This window comes from Phoxinus phoxinus (genome assembly GCF_949152265.1).
Source record: "Phoxinus phoxinus genome assembly, chromosome: 19".
In the NCBI taxonomy this organism is placed as follows: Eukaryota; Metazoa; Chordata; class Actinopteri; order Cypriniformes; family Leuciscidae; genus Phoxinus; species Phoxinus phoxinus.
The window spans coordinates 15,527,866-15,547,582 of record NC_136894.1 but is presented as its reverse complement, the minus strand read 5'-3'; the positions used below and the strand labels follow the sequence as shown (position 1 = coordinate 15,547,582).

The 19,717-nt window shown below is 36.4% G+C and overlaps 1 protein-coding gene across 6 annotated transcripts in view; it reads left to right on the top strand.

Moving 5' to 3' along the window:
- Positions 1–19,717, top strand: part of tbxta (T-box transcription factor Ta) — a 50,980-nt gene that overhangs the window by 12,709 nt on the left and 18,554 nt on the right. For 3 of the 6 annotated variants that reach the window (XM_079590506.1, XM_079590505.1, XM_079590509.1), the window contains one exon: positions 18,712–18,833. In XM_079590506.1, coding sequence (XP_079446632.1) covers positions 18,817–18,833 — 17 coding nt within the window. In that variant the 5' untranslated portion in view covers positions 18,712–18,816. Of the gene's footprint in view, positions 1–18,711; positions 19,082–19,717 lie in introns of all 6 variants that reach the window. The other 3 variants (XM_079590510.1, XM_079590507.1, XM_079590508.1) reach the window with 2 other exon arrangements.

Genomic DNA, 19,717 nt, shown 5'->3' with positions numbered 1-19,717 from the left:
CTGCTGTTATATTATGGTGTGGACTCTGCTATTCTTTTATAGTTAGAACATTTTTTTATAACTTTAGCGTTTTCCTTAATGGATATCATCCATGGTGGCAATGGGCCTTTACAGTTTTTCTTTGCATTGTTATATTTCATGATAATTAAACGTACCATTAATATGATATAGCTACCCTACATTTTTTTTAACAGTAACTTTTTATTTGGTAGACCTATACTTTTAATGTGAAACTAACATTTTGAATATTTAATGTGATTAAATGAAAATGAGCTTAATTGTCCTGAAATGTCTTAAAATTGCTTAAATTTGTTATGCTAAATATATGTTTATTTTGGTATAAAAAAGGGAATATGCCTGTAGTCTATTGAGAGACTTCATAGGATTCCCCCATTCATCTGATTTTATAATTCTCAATTTATAATTTTACTATTGTAAAATACTGATCACCAAAACAAGTTATTGGATGTCCTTTTGAGTAGATTCAAGGAAAACGTCTAGGAATTGTTTGACTCATTTCAACTATAAAACTTTCAAACTCGTCTAATTCACGAGTGCGCGGTGCGCGCTCACGCATATTCTCGATGCATTAACAGAACTATCAATGTATCTAGAGGTCAGAGTACAGAGAATCCTTCTCCCCAGAGACTACAGCCTGCAGCTCGGACTGGGGAGGTTTAAAGACGCTCCACATGTGTTCAGACGACCGTAATAATAAAAACAACTATTTCTGACTTATACTTTACTCATTCATTACTTCAAGGAACCGATTATGATTTAAAATAAGGTCTCAGTTTTCTTTATTAGCGGTTTTTCTTACTTGATAACATCATACTCCACTCCGGGTTTTCAGTTTGATCCTCGCTTCAATTTACTGTGTGTGCTTTCAGGGCCCAAGCACGCACTGACAACCTTCGGGATTCCTCCGCGGCTCACTTGTGTGTATGTGTGACAGTGAGTGTTTTTTAATGCAGTAAAACCACTCGACGTGTAGTTATTATATCTGAGAGAACCTTTCCATAAAATATTACGTGGCATGTTTTTTACGGACAATTGTGTCTTTTTAAGACATTCAAGAGAGGAAGGATTTTAATTAACTTAGGCACTATTTCGCTCATCTGCCCTGTCTCTTACACATACAATGCATTCCTGTGTTGCTCCGCGCGTGATGTGGCCGGGCCTGCCTGCTGTTCCTGTAAACTCCCGCCTTAACTAAAGCAGACTGAAGCACAGAGAAATGCAGCTGAAGTAGAGCTGTGTGATAGAAAGTGTTCCTCTGTACACGTTATACTGAGAGTTGTATCGCTGTGTATATCAGGGAGGCTATTGTTATAAATAATGCATGTTTAAATAACACTTATACAACACTTTAACATAAAGTAACATTAAGCAAAAGTAATTGAAGTGAAAATGAATTAGCCTTCCATGTTTACCAAGCATGTGCTAAGATATATGTAGCCTACCTTGGAGTAGGCTACAATGCAAATAGCGTGGTTAATATTGAGTACCATGGTATTATTAACTGATAGCACAACTACAGTGCTTTTTCAGAAAGATAATAATGAATAAATAATTTGAAATTTATACATAGTGTTTCTATATTTTATATTAAAAAGCTTAAAAATGAAATGGCTGCCATTATTGATTCATCTTCATGTTATTCCATACCAATATGCTTTTTGTTTTTGTTTTTTCATGGAAGACAAAAAGATAATTCCAAGTCTTCCGAAGTCGTCATGATAGCTTTTTTTAACATACAAAAATGTGTTATTCTTAGAAAATAATAAGTTCCGCTGCAGCTCTCAAATCACATTCTGGCAAATATAGCCTACATAGAATATAGTGCACAATTCATTTGGACTATTAGATGCGTTTTTGTCTTTTTTTAAGAGGTCAATGCACGTGGTCACTGTCATTGTATGTAAACGTGTAACTTGAATATTCTTTAAAACTTCTTTTTGTGCTCCACAGTATGAAATCATAGTTTGAAATGACGTGAGGGTGCTATTCCTTTTTGCATTTATCAATGGAACGATCAGATTCAGCTTTCCTCCATTGACCTCAGTCGCGTCTTCAAAGCAGTTTCTTTTCAAACTTTTCTCTATAACATTTATTAACACAATGCATTAGGATTTAAAGGTCCAGAACAGAAAGTAAGCGATATATATCTTCCCCTCAGTCTCGCCCTATCTTAAAAGGGGTTTGCTCAGTATAATTTCATGAAATGTCAATTAATCCAAAGGCCTTTGCTGTTTTGCATAGCGATCTTAACAGGGGGCAGCAGTGGCAGCTCCACGTGAGGAGAGACTGACGATTTCATGGCTGGAGTTGTGGTGGGAAATGAGATTCCAGTGGCCCTAAGTGACAGTTTACGGTCTCTGATTTGGTTTGGGAAGAGATTGCCAGGCAACAAAACCAGCCTGAGTCCTGAATGAAACAGCCATCTGTTCCGCAGCCCGCTAAAACTGAATTAATTTCACATAATCCTGGAATTCAGAGCTAGATTGATGTCGTGGGTAAAACGGTGTAGTTCTTGAAGCCCATCTTTGGTCTGTATGATCTTATAACCGGCCTCGTATTATTGTCTGTTTGGAGTATAGCATATTTGGTGTGTTATGAAAAGAAATAGGGCATAGTTTACAATTCCTTTGTTGTAATGTACAAATCCTGGAGATCTTTCTGCTTTACCTTCAAACAAAAACACCAACCAGACAAAGGGAGAGCGGGCCGGTGCATCTGCGGTGTAAATCAGGTCATAGAAGACTAATCCCTTTGTGTATATGTCATGTTAGCAGGGTTTACCTTGCAATCCAAAAAAAAAAACAATGCAAAAAAGGACAGCTTTGAGGATTGTGCATTGATTCCTTTGAGGTGTTTTTAAAGATGTTTGCTAGCATCACTACTATACTATTGCTCATACTTACAGTTAGGTTGTGCCGTTTGTGCTATGGACATGAATGACGCCTCAAATTGTACATGTTGTTGAGGAGAGTTATTTTACTTTTATAACCAATCTTATTTATGATTTGTACCCAGAGCTTAAAACTCACTTTTTACCACACCTGCCAATAGCCATGCAGTGACTTATAATTTTATTTTATTTTTTTACCAGCCATGAAACTTTTTTTTTTGCAAAAACATTCAGTTATGACACCAAATTTTTGGATACCAATGAAAATTCACAATTTAGTAATCACAAACAAGTAATCATATGCAAAATAACACATAGTCTTCTCTGTATACATTAAACAGATTAATCCTTGTTGCAAAAGTTATTCAGTCAAGAGCAGTGAGCAGCAAAAGACACATTTTATTTGCTGGATTTCTGGACGTGCGCTTAGGATGTTTGCGGAAAACTTCCCACACAGAGAGTAACGAACTGAATTCCCGTTGGTGTCTTCTTGCGCTTCATTGTTGGGCAAGGCTTAAACTTTCGTGACGACGCAGCAGTGGTCCGTCAACATACCAATATTGCATTGCTAGCACAAATATTGCAGTGTAAATGTTATGAATTGACAACGCAATATTTTTATGACTGCTAGCAATGATATACTCACCAACACCGATTTTTCTCTAATTTGGCGAGGGTTAGTTTTAGGCCCTGTTTGTACCTGCAGGCGATAATACAAGCCAAAAAAAACACAAAAACAAAACATACCTAGGCCATAGAAACCACAGTGAATACCTTAGCAATCACATAGCAACTCATTAAGACAGTCCAAAACCTCTTAGCAACACCATAGCAACATCCTGGAAACCACATGCAAAACACTATCATGATGCTGGATGCTTCTGCATATAAATTTCATAGTTATGGACTATACTATACTCACCTTTTACCATGTTTTGCATTTCAGCTTGTCTGCATGCAGAAGAGTTCTATTAATGTGATGATCTGACTGATTTTTGCTTGATTACAATAAAACAAGCATAAAAAAATAAACCTAACTAGGCTCTATAGCAACCACCCAGAATGCCTTAGCAACTACATAGCAACTCATTAATAACAGCCCAAAACATATATCAACCTCATAGCAACGTCCTTGCAACTACCCACAACACACTAACGTGATGACATTGAGATTTGCACAGGCAGGCACCAGAAAATGTAAAAATCAAGTTTAGGTTTGACATTTCAAAGTTATGGGCTATACTTTAACTTAAGGCCTACTCACATTTTCCCATGTTTTGCTCAATGTTTTTAATTTCAGCTTGTCAGTACCCGGCAAGCGATTTTGCATTTAAAAGACGTCTAAAAAAAAGTCTAGGCTAAAAACCAGGCAAAATTTGGGCTGTCAGTGAAAATTGTATAGATGTCTAACCATTGCCCAAGAATAGACGCACAGGCTACGCATAGAACATGTCAAAGAAATGAAACCGAACACCTTGTAATCACTGTTGACTTTGCTCACATGATGGAATATCTAGAAAGTTATTTTGGCAAAAACGACATGTAACCAAATTCAGGGTTATTTTGGCTAGTCATAGCCTGACTATATGGGGTCTGTAGTTAACCGAGATGGCGAAGTGACGGCTGTTGCTTGCTGGGATGTAGTAGTGAATCATTGATTTCACACACCTGTCAGCGTGTGCCTCACCTGCTCTCTGTAGTGCTGCTCTGATTTCAGGTCAGAGGTCATTGGAATTGTGTCATAGCAACCTGGGCTGTGTCTGAAATCACCCCCTATAGCTACCCTTAAATAGGGCACTATTTGAAGGGAAAGAGATTTGTAGTGGTGTCCAAAACCATAGTGGGCGTTATCGAGTGCACTCATTCAATCCCACAATGCACCGCAATAATGAGTGTACAGCTGATGTACGCTAAACGGCTAGAGAATACCCATAATGCATTGTGAGAGTCGTGTGTCAATTGTTGAATTGTTTAGTTAAGAGTTATACATAGTTTCCATGACAGAGATCAAGATAAATATTTCCATCTTACTATTGGAGCTGCCAAATAATTATTAAACGACAAGCACAAACTATGCATAAGCAAATAGCCCTTCCGGCGCACTCAGTGTCCGAATTCCCTCAAGTGAACTACAATTGTGGAGTAATGTAGGCAATAGTGTAAATATTTCAGATATTTCTCCTAGACAGCAATGAGATTAAATGGAGCGCAAATGGAGTCTCCTGTGATTTATCCCCTGAGAGAAAAGAACAAAAAATCCCGGTAATTGTTTAGATCTCAACAATGTCTCAAACTGTGCTCATTCTTGCTTTCTTTCTATGTCATGTTGGCATGTTCATATTTTTAGAAGAAACAAGTTTAAATGAAGAAAGACTGAAAAAAGAAAGAAAGCCAGAGAAGGGTGTTTGGGAAGAAGAAGGGCTGTGATGGGGGTGTGCTATTTTGAGCGATGCTTTATAGTGCTCTCGCCTCAATTAATTAAATGGTGGTTCTACAATTTAGAAACGCATTGACAGCATAAAGGAAACCTCTATCAGAAAATACAGCGATGATGAGATCCATAAAGGATTTTAGACAGCAGCAATATATTTCAGGGGTGTAATTAAGTGTCTGAGCATGCAAAAGCAATAATTACACTGGTGCATTCACCACTCAACACTGCCATCTAGTGGCTGAAGTGCGGAAGTAAACTTTTATTATGGCAAAGTGAACTAAAACTGCTGAAAGGAAAATATGTTGCATTTCTGATAAGCATCAATATGAGTACAATATCAACTTTAGCAGCTAAATATGCACAAGACAAATCCTGTGTTTTTACCAGGCACTTGCACATGTGCATCTGAAAATCTCTTGTGCACCGAGGATGGATTTGTTTGATCAAAAATATAGTAAGAACAGTAATATTGTGAAATACATTTACAGTTTAAATAACTGTTTTCTTTGTAAATATATATTTTAAGATAAAAGTGCCAAAAAGTTTTTTCTTCAGTCTTCAGTGTATGCTGATTTGGAGCTCGAGAAACATTTATTATTATTATGTTGAAAACAGTTTTTGCTGATCAGTTTTTAAAACAGAAAGTTTTAAATAACAGCATTTATCACTGCATGACATAAAATTACACTTTTAATGAATGATGTAACTACTTTAAAAAAAAAAATATGACATTACTTTTTACATAACATTTTTTTTTACAATTATGAAATTGAGGCATCATTGAATCTTCACATTATTTTTCATCTTCATGTTTTAGGCATACTTATATCTTTAAAAAAAAATTATTGTAGTGACAGCGAAAACATGATATCATGTACTGCCCATTGGTACTATTAACGTGAAAGTGGAATAAATAGACATTTTACTAAATCAAATGCTAATACAGAAAATTCAATGCTTACAAAAAAAGTACTTTAAAACAATGCAACTATTTACCCTCTTAATTTGACACAATAAACGTGTCTGTTCATCTGTAAATCACCCTCTTTTCCAGATCATATATTACTTCACCAGGTCCACCTGCTTACAGTTATTACAGAATAAATATGCCTAGACTCCTTCCATCTTCAGCGTCGTCCAAAAAATGACTACAGCAGAAGAAACTTCAAATCCTTTAGAAGTAAAGGCTGTTTAAAAGCATGAGTCACTGCTTGATGATTGAACCTCACAAAGTCGATACACGTTACATTTATGTACCAACTTCATGAGGTTCAAAAAGCAGTGAATCATGCTTTTAAACGGGTTTTGAAGATAATAACAAAGATATAGTTAGTCAACTGTTTGACTGGTAGTGTAGATGTGCACATCTCAAATGATGTTCGGCCAAATGTCAGACACAACGTCTGTAGAGACTCTGTAGTCTGATGAGACCAAGGCATACATTTTCGGATCTCATTGCAAACAGCTCTGCAAACACAACAGCACATCATCACTCTGTGAACAGAGTCTGAACTGTGAAGCATGATGCTGGGGCTCTGGGACGCTCCTCTGTGGCAGAGGCTGGAAAACTCATAAAGTTAGAAGGAAAAATGGATGGAGCTAAATCTTCAGGGAAAATATGATGGGATTTGCAATAACACTGCGACTTGGAAGACAGATTATCTTTCACAAGGACAATGAATACATATGAATTCATTTTCCCCCAGTTTTCATATTTCTAATTTAGCAAAATGCCTGCATTTGTTTACTGGTGGCATTATAAAGCAAGCATTATACGCTGATCATTCTTTGTTGAATAAATTACAGTTCGGTGCTAAATCGCATTTCGACAGAAACGTCAAGTCTTCTCAGCGTACTTGAAACCAAAGTGTTCACAGAGCCGGTTCCTTCCTTACACTCCTTGTAAAGCCTCTTGTGTTCTTCAATGGTCCTGGAGGAAAAGGCCACTTACTGAAGGACCTGTAGAGCCACTCGTTCTCTCGCTCTCTCTCCTTCTTAAACGCACCACGGCACGTGAACACTGAACAGCCACCCGAAGCGTGATTAATGGACCTCTCACTCTCTCCTTCTCTTCCTTCTTCCTGTAGACAATGAAGTATCCCGCTATCAAAATACCCTCCCTGATTTACAGTCTTGTTCCATGGCTAATGGAGAACAGACCAGAAAGAAAGCCTGTGTCAAATGCGTGTTGATGCTAAATGAGCAGCTATGGGGGAAAAAATCCTGCCTATTTGATACAGTTTAGCCTAAATACTTTTATAAAATGTTGCTTGTATGACATCCCCTCCAGAAGCCTCAGGACGGTAAGTGAGAGACACGTACCTTCACTGAGAGGCACAAAATCACTTTCCAGAACGTTTTCGTTCACTGTTTGTTCCTTGCTGTGGAATGATTCCCAACCATATCTGGAATACAATATTTAAGAAACAGCTGAAAACCCATCTCTTCCATCTGCACGCACTTGCATCCTGCTATAAAAAAACCTTCCCCCATGCTTTCACTATTTCTTAATCTCTCGTTTTATCTGAAACGTTGTATTAGCACTTCTCTTGACATCATATAAAGCCTCTTATATGATTAATTGGTTGTCGTATTCTTCACTTTTAAGTGGCTTTGGATAAAAACATCTGCTAAATGAATACATATAAATGTAAATGTAATAAATTAGCTTTGTTGTAATTTTAGGAAGTATTTCTGTGTACACCATGCTTGGAGTAATATGCTCTAGTCTGGTTAAACTCACATTTTAAGCTGCTCAGGCTAAAAATGTATTGATTATTTACACAAACATTAACAGGATAAATTAGCCAATAAATAAATATATAGCCAAATAAAGTTAACTCTTGCTCAGTGAAGGATTGGACGTTAACTTATACGGGGACGTTATTAAAGTTGATTTTGATAATAAAATCAGCACCAGGAGACTGATAGCCTGAAGACACATTTCTATTAGTTTAAGGAATTTTTTTAGAAACACCAATATTTCTTACCTAATTGCCAGATTTTTACATCAGAAGTTGCACCTCTGGACATGGTGAATAAGACTAACTGAAAAGTGAAATCATTTAAAGGTTAGTTTTTGTCTTAAAGAAGAAATAGCCAACAGGAAAATAAAACTCTAAGGTGTGCTGTGCTCACATTTGCCTTTTGTATGGCAAAATGAGGGACGAGAGTCCAAAAAAAATTTGATTCAAGTTTGTTAAATGGTTAACACTCGACCCGGTCAGGTTAAATATAAAGCTGCTTGTTGTGGAAGTGACTTGTACAACATTGTGTCACAGTTGGATTCAAGTAAAGAGTGGAGGATCTAATCGCAAGAGACTCTGGGAACAACCAATGTAAATGTAATGATAACAGACACAGGCCTTGTCCACATTAATATGTTTTCGTTTGAAACCCCATTTATTTTCTCTGTGTTTTGGCCTTCACACTGAGACGGCGTTTTTAGCAACGAAAGTGAAGCTTTTTGAAAATGCTCTCCAAAGTGGATGCATTTGAACACGCCGTTTTCGCATTGTAGTGTGTGGACTGTGAAAATGAAGGTATTTAAAAACAATGACGTAAGTTTAGTAAGAAGAATTGCGTGATAACTTGATCTAAACCTGAGATACAGACAGAACAAGACACAATCAAGTTATCACACAATTCTTCTGGCAGGATAATTTTATTTAGCAAAATATCTCACCAACTTTTAGAAAAAACTTTAAAACGCTAATGTGGATGGAGAGTGTTTTGAAATGATTTTTTTTTTTCAAATATATCTGGATTAATGTAGACATCACATAGCCAAAAAACTGAAAGAAACGCAGATCTTAAATACATTGAACAAACTAATTCATGAAATGAACAGCAGGTGTGCAAATGAATTAAACAATGAAAAACCATAGCAACAAAATTAAAACTAGAACACAGAACTTTCGACATGGAAGCCTCCTTAGACTTACTCGTCCAATGTAAATTAAGATAAAAAATTCTTCGCTGAGGATGAGTCAGATCATTGGCAGAGGTGATTTTACACCAATGAGGACATATTTATGAATAAAGACATTGATTTTAGCTAATAAAATACTTAAAAAACTACACCTTATTCTGTTACAGTTGGGTGAAAGTAATGATGACTGCAGGATCTAATCGCAAGTGGTTTTTATTTTATTTAACAAACAACTCAGGATACAGAAAACAACCACGGAACAGCAATGTAAATGTGACGATAACAGACAAAGAACTAAAAGAAACACAGAGCTTAAATACATTGACCAAACTAATAAATGAAATGAACAGCAGGTGTGCCAATTAATCAAACAATGAATAACCATAGCAACGAACTGAAAACTAGAACACAGAACTAAAACACATGACAAAAACCCACCCAAAAGATAAACAAACACAGATGATCATTTACAAATTGAGGGGAAGTATTATAATAACATTTGTTTTGCATTACATTGCCTTGATGTCTTTTAAATTCATAATTTTTGAAGTGTACTTTTTTTTTTTTTTGCAGTTTTCATTTGTAGAAGCCACTAATATTGTTACACAATGTCTTCATTCGTTTCAAAGTAAGTACTTATTCAAAATACTCAAGAGAGTGTGATTTCATGTCTTCGTTTTTTTGTACTCCCCATATGGTAAATGGGACGAATTGCATCTGTTTTGGCATTTCCTGCAGATGAACTGATGTGGCAATGGGTTGTGGGAAGGGAGACTGTTTTTTTCCTGCATTGCAACTACCTTTTTTATCATAGTTTTGTCATACAAACTAAAGGAAGCCACTGCAACATTTTTGAAGACCATGCTGCATCAAATGATGTTATAGCTAGTTTCTGAGGTGGACATTTTGAACACATCAGTGTCCTATTTATGTTCAATATATTATCTACAATAACTATTGTCAAGGATTATATTAATACTGTAAACTATGTTGGGTACACTGGTCTGGTTTGAAATACTGTTAAATTTTTATTCAAATATATATTCAAATTTGAGGTTAACCTGATCAAGAAAATAACAGGGTTGGCCAGATAAGGCCTGTTAGCCGTGACCTGGAGTCATGATGGGATGGTGAAGGATGGATGCAGATATTCAAATGAGAGAGAGAATATGAAACTGCTTGAGTAAACTAGTTCAATCATTTTTCTGCTGATGAAAAATGATTGAATTTAAGAATTATGCAAAAATTTAATTGAAGAAAGTTGTTATACATGATTTAATTTAGTTCATTGGAATTAAATCAGTTTAGTTAGGTTAATACAATTTAGTTGGTCTTGGTCAAATTTACTCTATAGGGTTTAACTTTATTACATTCGTCAAACTGATCGTTCTTATTTTGCACTAACTTTACTGAGGTTTAATTCATTTTCTTATGTTTAAACATGCCGTTTAATTCATCATTACACATACTGTATATAATGAATAAATTGGTGTCAAAATTGGAGAAAATGGTGTCAGCTCTGTCCACAAAACTCTTATGGAGTTTTTGTCCAACATAACTGAACTTTAAACATTAATATGTTTTCCCTTTACTGAAAAACACATAAAATAACTCTTAATTCCTAAATTTACTCCCCTAATGCAGTCCCAGTCTACATAAATCAACAAAAATTATTCATGTGTTAACACAAAGGAATTAAAAATAAACTTCAGTTTTAAATATATTGGGTGATTTAACACAAATAAATAAAAATCGTGTTACTTTAGCTCATTTGAATTAATTTAACTAAACAAATTGTGTGTAGTTTATTTGTATCATGGACAATTAAACTGAAATACCTGGTTTTAAACCACAATAATCTATGGTTATATATATAAGTCCTGCACAGTGGCCAGAGGCATTTTGAGCCATTCCTCTTCCAAAACATGTCCAGGTCACTATGTGATGCTGGTGGAGGAAAAGGCTTTTTCTGACTTGCTCCTCCAAAACACCCCAAAGTGGCTCAAAAAATAGATCTGGCAACTGTGCAGGACATGGGAGATGTTCATTTGTGGTCATCAAACCATTCTGTCACATGTATTTATGTGTGTATTGGTGCATTATAATTCTGATACACGGCCCCAAGTTCAGGCTACACAAGTTACATGTTTCACAGTGTGCACAGCCCAAGATTTGCACTGTTGGCACCATTGAAACCGACATTTAGCATTGGCATAACTGACCAAAGGTTTAGCTATAGCAGCCCAACCATGAATATTGACCCTGTGGAGCTCCCGACGAACAGTTTTGTCGGAAACATAAGAGTTGAGGTACGAATTTAATTCTGCAGTGATTTGGACAGCTGTGTTTTATGTTTTTTTAGATAAAATCTGGATTAGTATCCCTTTCAGACAGCTTCCTCTTGCAATAAAATCCTGCTGGATGTGGTTCGTCCTACGTGGTGGTATGGCGACATTACCCTGGATACCATAGCTCTTGATACACTACAAAGACTTGTCCTGGTCACAGATGAGCCAGCGAGATACGCACCAACAATTTTTCATCTTTTGAACTCTGATATGTCTTCCATTATGTTGTGTGGATTGCAATATGTTATATACTATTGCTCTTCTAATTCATCCTTCACACTCTGCTCTTACTGATGGAATGTTAAATCATGAAGATCGGCCACCAGACCGCACATATATCAGCGTGAAACCACCAACACTCTTTTGCCCAGTTTCAGTTTCATTGTCCTCATTGTCCATTGTCCTGTTGACAAATTCACCAGGGAATCATTCTTTCTCTTGTAATATTAAAATGGTATTTCATGGGTAATCTTGGTAGATATGTTAGATGAAATACTTTATTGAATAAGTATATTGTTTTTTTGTACTTATTGTTGATGTGAAATACCGCAATTATAGAATTGAGAAATGAAAATAACCAATTGTATTGAATGAATGGGACATTGTAATGCACACCATATAAATTATGTTGCATAGAGAATGCCTCAAGAAAATGCCTCATTCATGCCTCAAGTCAATTTCCTATTTTGTTGCAGTTGTGTACGCATAAATCATTTGAACAATTTTCATTTTATTTCAATAATGTTTTAAATGGCTGGAGCCTATGTTGTTGTAAAGTTACACCAATTGAAGACAGAACAATCACTAACCGCTATACATACTGATGAAGCAGGTCGACCTAATTAAGGGGAATTGCCATTTTGTGGTGTGATTCTCATGTAAGGCAAGTGGGAAGGTTTTACTGACGCCATTAAACGAAGTCATCAGCGAAAAAATGATTGAACTAGTTTACTCATCAAGTAGTTTCATATTCTCTCTCTCATTTGAATATCTGCATCCATCCTTCACCATCCCATCATGACTCCAGGTCACGGCTAACACATCAAGATTTATTCATGCTGACAATGAGCTACTCTCTCTAATTTACTCATTGAAATTAACATGATTGACATGTTCATTTTATCACACTGTGTGGTAGCCCCTCCCTCCTCTCACCCTCCTGTGGCAGTGTGATCTGATTGGCCGAGGCAGACTGTAATCATTGACAAGCCCATTAAAAGAGACGCTGAACAATTATCTTGCTAATTCAGAAGATTCTTTTTAATTTGCCACCATGTAATTGTCAATCCTGAAAGTGTAATCGCTATATTTTTCCATTCCAGTCCTCAAATTTGCAGGTCAGGGAAGGGTATTTTGGTTTGTAACCTTTTGCTGCAGTCTACATGGAAATCAACAAATGCAAATCAGTAGCATACACATGTGCTTATCTGAAATAACAGCAAGTCAACGGAGTAAGGGATGAAAATTAATTTTAACAGTCATCATAGGTAATATCTCAGACACACTATATGCAGACTGATTAGCTCCAGTTTTGATGTGACATCATCAAGCTATCTGTCATTTGCATGTGACATGCTCATTAACTATTTCAAAAATTAAACAAAACGCTATGTTGGGAATAACATATTACCATATTAGTCTTGGTATCTGCAGACTCTCCTTTAGTATAGCTCAATCTCAATAAGTGAATTTTTTTAAATTAAAAACCCCATTTTGTATATTTTTTAAGTTGATCTGTTTGTCATTTGAGTGTCAGTTTAGGGGTTGTTTAAACGACACCGTTTTCAACTAAAAATGTAAAACTTTGTATGCGTTCTGGGCGTTCGTTTACATGACAACAGCGTTTTTGGGTGCCTGAAAACTGTAAATTTTGCATGTTTTTAAAACGGTCTCCGTGTAAACTACAAAAACGCAAATCCCTGAAGACGATGACGTCATGCACATGCATATTACGTGTTCAGTAGTGTTTCTTCGCCATGTAATAGCCTGGCAGCAGAATACATGGTTTTCAGTCGTTTTTGCAAAACCGTGTGAATGGGGATCGTTTTGACAATGGTGTTGTTTTTATGCGGAAAACTTCTCTCTTTCAAGCATATCATTGTCATGTAAACGTACCCTTAGTTTCAACCAATCATACCACCCAATTTTTGGTTAGAACCATAGACTGTAAAGAACCATCCTTTTCAGATACTCTTCCAGTGACCTTGTGAACAACTACTTCCAGAAATGTATTTGGAAAGTATGCATACTTCAAGTAAATTTGACATTAAATGTTTTTATGTATATCAGGATTTCACATGGAAGAAGAAGAAAAAAATTCAACATTGATAATAAAAATAAATGTTTCTTGACCACCAAATTGGACATTTCTAAAGGATCATGCAGCTCTGAACACTGGATAAAAAAATCAGCTTTGCCATTACAGATTCATAAAAAAAGATGAAGAACAAAACAGTTATTTTATTTTGTAAATATATTTCACAATATTTCTGTTTTTACTGTATTTTTGTGAAATAAGCACAGACTTATTTGAAAACCATTTAAAATCTAACTGAAAACATTAATCATTAACATAAGATGAGCGAGAAAATGGAATAAAGTAAACCGTAAAGAATGAAAAACAAACTAAAGGTCCATGAAAACTAAACTGAAACAGTAACAGAATGTGACAGCTCCACAGTAGCACGTTTGAGTGAGAATCTATCAAATACTTTTTTTTTTAGCAGATGTGTTTTTATGTTTTTATGTTTTACTTCAGTATCTTGTGCATAATATGAGCTTCTTTCGTATTTTCAATTATTTGATTTTTATTAACTAGCCAGAATCATGCAGACTGTACATTTATTTCAGTTCATTTCAGTACTTCTCATAAGTGAAAAAAAAGAAAATCCTGTATAGTTAAAAATGCCTCTGAAAATCTCTTCCAAGGACAAATTTTGCAGCAATACACAAACAGAATGCTTGTTTGCACAACAGAGTCAAGAAGCTCAATATCTCCAGTAAAAGTCAGGTGCCAACCAAACAGTTGACGCGACACCTTTGGCATTTAGAGTATTTAGAGGGCTCTTTGGAATATTATTGCACAGAGCCAGATTCTCCATCCCATTCCCCTCCCACTCACTTCACCTCTCACTGCAGGCAATTCAATTACCTCTCATGCAAATTATGGGCGCTTTCATTTGGAAATCCACGCCTGGGCGCCTCATAAGACTTTCGTACTCCCTGATCTCCCTTAATTAGCCCACTAATGCACCCGTTTGTCATGCTTCTGAGCGCCTGAAAGCAGCATGAAGAATGGAGGCACTCTTGATGGAGGGATGATGACAAGAGACGAAGGAGCGGGGGTGGGGGTGTAGTCAAGGAGGCAAGGATGGGTAGATGGACAAAAATAGCACAGGACCCCAGACAGCAATGCTGAAAGTGTAGTGAGTGGAAAAATGGCCTTTAACATATGGATCAATAGCGCTGTTGTTGAGCGGCAAACATCCTCTGTGTCGCTGAATGTGTAAACAGTGAGCTCTGAGTACAATCCACACTTTGAAATGACCTCCACTGTATGCATTGTGTTGCTATGCATTTGCTAATGTGTTATAACTTATGACTGTATTGAGTCTTATTAGTATGTTGCAATTTGGTTGCGGGCATATTGTATTAGTTGTCAGGGTGTTGCTATGCAGTTGCTAAGGGGTTCTGACTGTATTGAGTCTTATTATGTTGCAATTTGGTTGCGGGCATGTTGTCAGGGCGTTGCTATGAAGTTGCCAAGTTTGACTGTTTGAAGTTATGTTAGTACATTGCACTCAAGTTGCAGGGATGTTGTGAGTGGTTGACAGGGCGTTGCTTTGCAGTTGTTAAGGAGTTCTGACTGTATTGAATCTTGTTATTATGTTGCAATTTGGTTGCTGATATGTTGTGAGTGGTTGTCAGGGCATTGCTGTGCAGTTGCTAAGGGGTTCTGACTGTATTGAATCCTGTTATTATGTTGCAGTTTGGTTGTCAGGGCATTGCTGTGTTGATTGTTTTGAGTCTTGTTATTATGTTGCAATGAAGTTGCGTGGTTGTTGTGAATGGTTGTCAGGGTCTTTGATTGTTTTAAATTTTGTTAGCTCATTGCACTAAAGATACAGTCGTTGTCAGGGTGTTGCTATGCAGTTGCCAAGGTGTTTGACTGTTTTAAGTTTTATTAGCACAATGTATTGAAGTTAAGGGGGAGTTGTGAGTCATTGTCAGGGTGTTGCTATGCAGTTGCCAAGGTATTTGACTGTTTTAAGTTTTGTTAGCACAATGTACTGAAATGAAGGGGGAGTTGTGATTCGTTGTCAGGGTGTTGCTATGCAGTTGCCAAGGTGTTTGACTGTTTTAAGTTTTGTTAGCACATTGCACTTAAGGTACAGGGATGCGGGAGTGGTTGTCAGGGAGTTCTGACTGTTTCGAGTCTTGTGAGCTTGTTGCAGTGAGCCAAGTCCTGTTTGGATTTTCAGGGGGTGATGCGTTGCTATGCATTTGCAAGGTTGTTCTGAGTATTTGTTAACATTTTGCTTTAATCAAAGGTGCTATAAGTATTTGATAAGGCATTGCTAAGTGGTTGCTAAGGTATTCCGAGTGGTTGTTAGCACTTTGCTATGCTGTTTGGGTGTACTGGGTGGTTGCTAGGTGGTTTTCTACTGGCTCAAGTTAAAAGTGCCACCTCTAAGTCTCTATGACATTTTCTGTCCCTCCACTGTGTGGCTAAAAATTGTTCACCAGGCAAAAATGGTAAGTAACTTAGAAAAGTAATCGAACTCCTGCCTTGGCAAGCAATTATTCCTGTCTTTGTGTAAACATTTGCACAATACTCTCAGTAGGATTAACTATCAGTACATGCTGTGATTTAATGTGATGTATGTGTGTTTCCATGACATGGTGAGAGGTGTATAGAGGGATATAATGTTCATGAATAAAATAAAGCAATTCTGAGTTGGGATTCATTCATTCATGACAAGCTATGTGAAGTTTAATCCCCCGGTTTGTATTTCTGACGGAAGAACTATTTGGATTTTCATATAGCACACCGCACAGATCTATCTATCTATCTATCTATCTATCTATCTATCTATCTATCTATCTATCTATCTATCTATCTATCTATCTATCTATCTATCTATCTATCTATCTATCTATCTATCTATCTATCTATCTATCTATCTATCTATCTATCTATCTATCTAGTCACTGTTTATTTTATGTTCTGACGCTTTTGCAATTTTTATTTTATGTTCTGACGCTTTTGCAATTTTTATTTTATGTTCTGACGCTTTTGCAATTTTATAAGAAAATTGACAAAGTCAATATAGCGCTTTGAAAAAATTAAATTGACTGGGACTTGTAATATTACTGTTTGTCCAGCAGAGGAAGCTAGTGCAGCATTTGCGACAGTCCATTGTTTCAAATGATGCAGCCTACACATTTTCTGCAGGATGTTGCATCCACTATCTACTACTGGTCAAAATGAGCTGCACTTTTGTTTCTTCATTCATCGTCATATCGTCATTACTGAGTTGTTTCGCCTTGTTAATGATTGCCTGTCATTTAGGCTATTAAAAGTGACATTCAGTAAACTTATTGGAACACCAAATGGGACATCAAAGATGATAGATAGATAGATAGATAGATAGATAGATAGATAGATAGATAGATAGATAGATAGATAGATAGATAGATAGATAGATAGATAGAAAGCGCCATTAATTCACCAAACCATTACGTTTTCTCATGTGATCGGGTTGGTAGAAGTACTAATTAAAGTAGTATACTGTAACACATAGTAACAAACTGATATATCAGCGTATCACCCTGAACACTGTAAAGCCTTCAAAGAGAGTGTTTAAAACTTGCTTTAGATGTCTAACAAAGGCTTCAAAGCACTAACACAAGTCCTTTCAATTTTATTTGTTTCCAGTAGTGTGTACACACATTACTCAGATTTAGTCAAGAGTCATGGAAGGCCGAGCCCATTAAAACCTCTAATCTCTCTCCCATTTGTACAGATGTGCACGGCATGCTTTTTTCAGTGATAAACACTGAGGGACAGTTTGAACAGGGTGAGCGGGAGGGATCTGTAGAAGTGTCACCCAACCATGAACAGATCCACAGCTGTGTCTGAAATGTAGAACCAGAGAGGTGTAGTGTTCCGCCTTTCCTAGCGGTTTCCTCAAACACATTTAGGAGTTCGTCACAGTTTTGAGCTTGAAAAATTCTTTGACTCACAAATTCTACGGATGAGTAGTATTTACGTAAACAGTGTCAAAACCGTCTTACAGTTCTTCTTTGAGATGGAAGAATAATTTGAATGTATCAACACATTTATACCAGTTTCTGTTATATACACACACACACACATATATATATATACCATGCTGCTTAGTTTTCAAACTTTTTTATTTACAGAAACTGGTGTATTGTGTTGATATATGAAAATTATTAACCAAGATTAATTTTGTGATTCTATAAGATTCAAGCTTCTGAATAGGTAGTTTCTGCCACCAAGATATACAAAAACAGACGACAATGTAGATTCCTGTGAATTATGTGACATAATGAGTGTATAATTCCAAATTATACTGTATATTGGCTCCATAATTCCAGGTTTTGTAATAGTGTATAACTATAAATTATAACAGTTTGTCGCTATAATAAATTCCATGTTATGACTAGCTATATATTGAATCTAACAGGTTCTATAAAGTTTTTTACCTTTTTAATTCCACATTCTATAATCTATTAAACCTATAAATACAAATTCTAGAACATTTTCACACTGTAATTTCAAGTTCAATACCATTTAGACTACATATTGACTCCACATTCTACATATTGAATCTATAATTGCGAGTTCTATAACATTTATAATCACAAGTTCTAGAATATTTTAACTCTATAATTCCACATTCTATAATATATTGAATCTATAATTATAAGTTTATAACATTTTGTTCTATAATACGAGTTATGCGTTGACAGTATGATTCTGCACTGTAAATTAAAATCAGCTGACTCTGTATTTCTACGTTTTATAAGATATTGACTGATTGAATCATTTTCTTCTCAGGTAACACCACGCGATTGATGAATCATGGCAAAGGAAGACTGAAAGGTGAAAGGTGACTCTGCAGGATACAAGACCTCAATCGTTGTTATTCAAACCCTTCACCAGATGTCAATAACAATGATGTAAGATCAAAATCACCCTTAACATTACATGATGGCCACATCCTCAGCTGGCAGGAGCATCGTATAACACAATCCCATCAGCAGAGCAAACAGACAGATGATGATGATGGTGGGAGGAGAGCAGTAAGAGCCCACAGCATTGAGCTGCAGCCAGTCTCAGTCCCTCTGGCTCCCCCTTCAACAATAGAGCAGACGCGGCCTCTGGCCTGACGCTTTTGTAGCCGTCCACATGGGGCCAGGGGTAATAGGTAACACAGCTAAACTCTCTCTAGGGGGTCACTCATACACACACACGCACACACATGAGTCAGGACACATCAGCAGGGCCGGGGAGACAGGGGTGAGAGAGAACAAACAGGAAGTGGAAAGCTGATGAGAATGTGGACATCCTCACACTGCAGTGCAGGGTCTAAATCCATAAAGCCAACAGAGAAATAATGCTGTCCGCAACTTCTGTACTGATCTGAAAACTTTACTGATTTAAATTAGAATCCTATAGAACATATAATTAGTGAGCATACGCCAGCCATAGAAATGTGTGTTTGTGTGTATGATTTTAATTGTATGTGTTTAATTGTCCTGAAAATAGAAAACAACATGCCAAAAAACTTCAAAACTACTCAAATTTAAATACTAAAAAACTTGCCCTAAAGGCTTCATTTTCTACACGCAAATATAATTGTAATGATTTTGATGTAAAATGTGAGTCATGTTTTTGACAGATTTCGTGTGATTTAGCCACTGCAAAATACATAAACACTCCAATATGAAATGAATGTGAGATACATCAAATGCGTTATATCCAATCTGAAATAGGAAAACTGATATTTGACACTGATTCCAAAAGATTTTTTCGGATAACAGAAAATGTTCTTTGCATCATA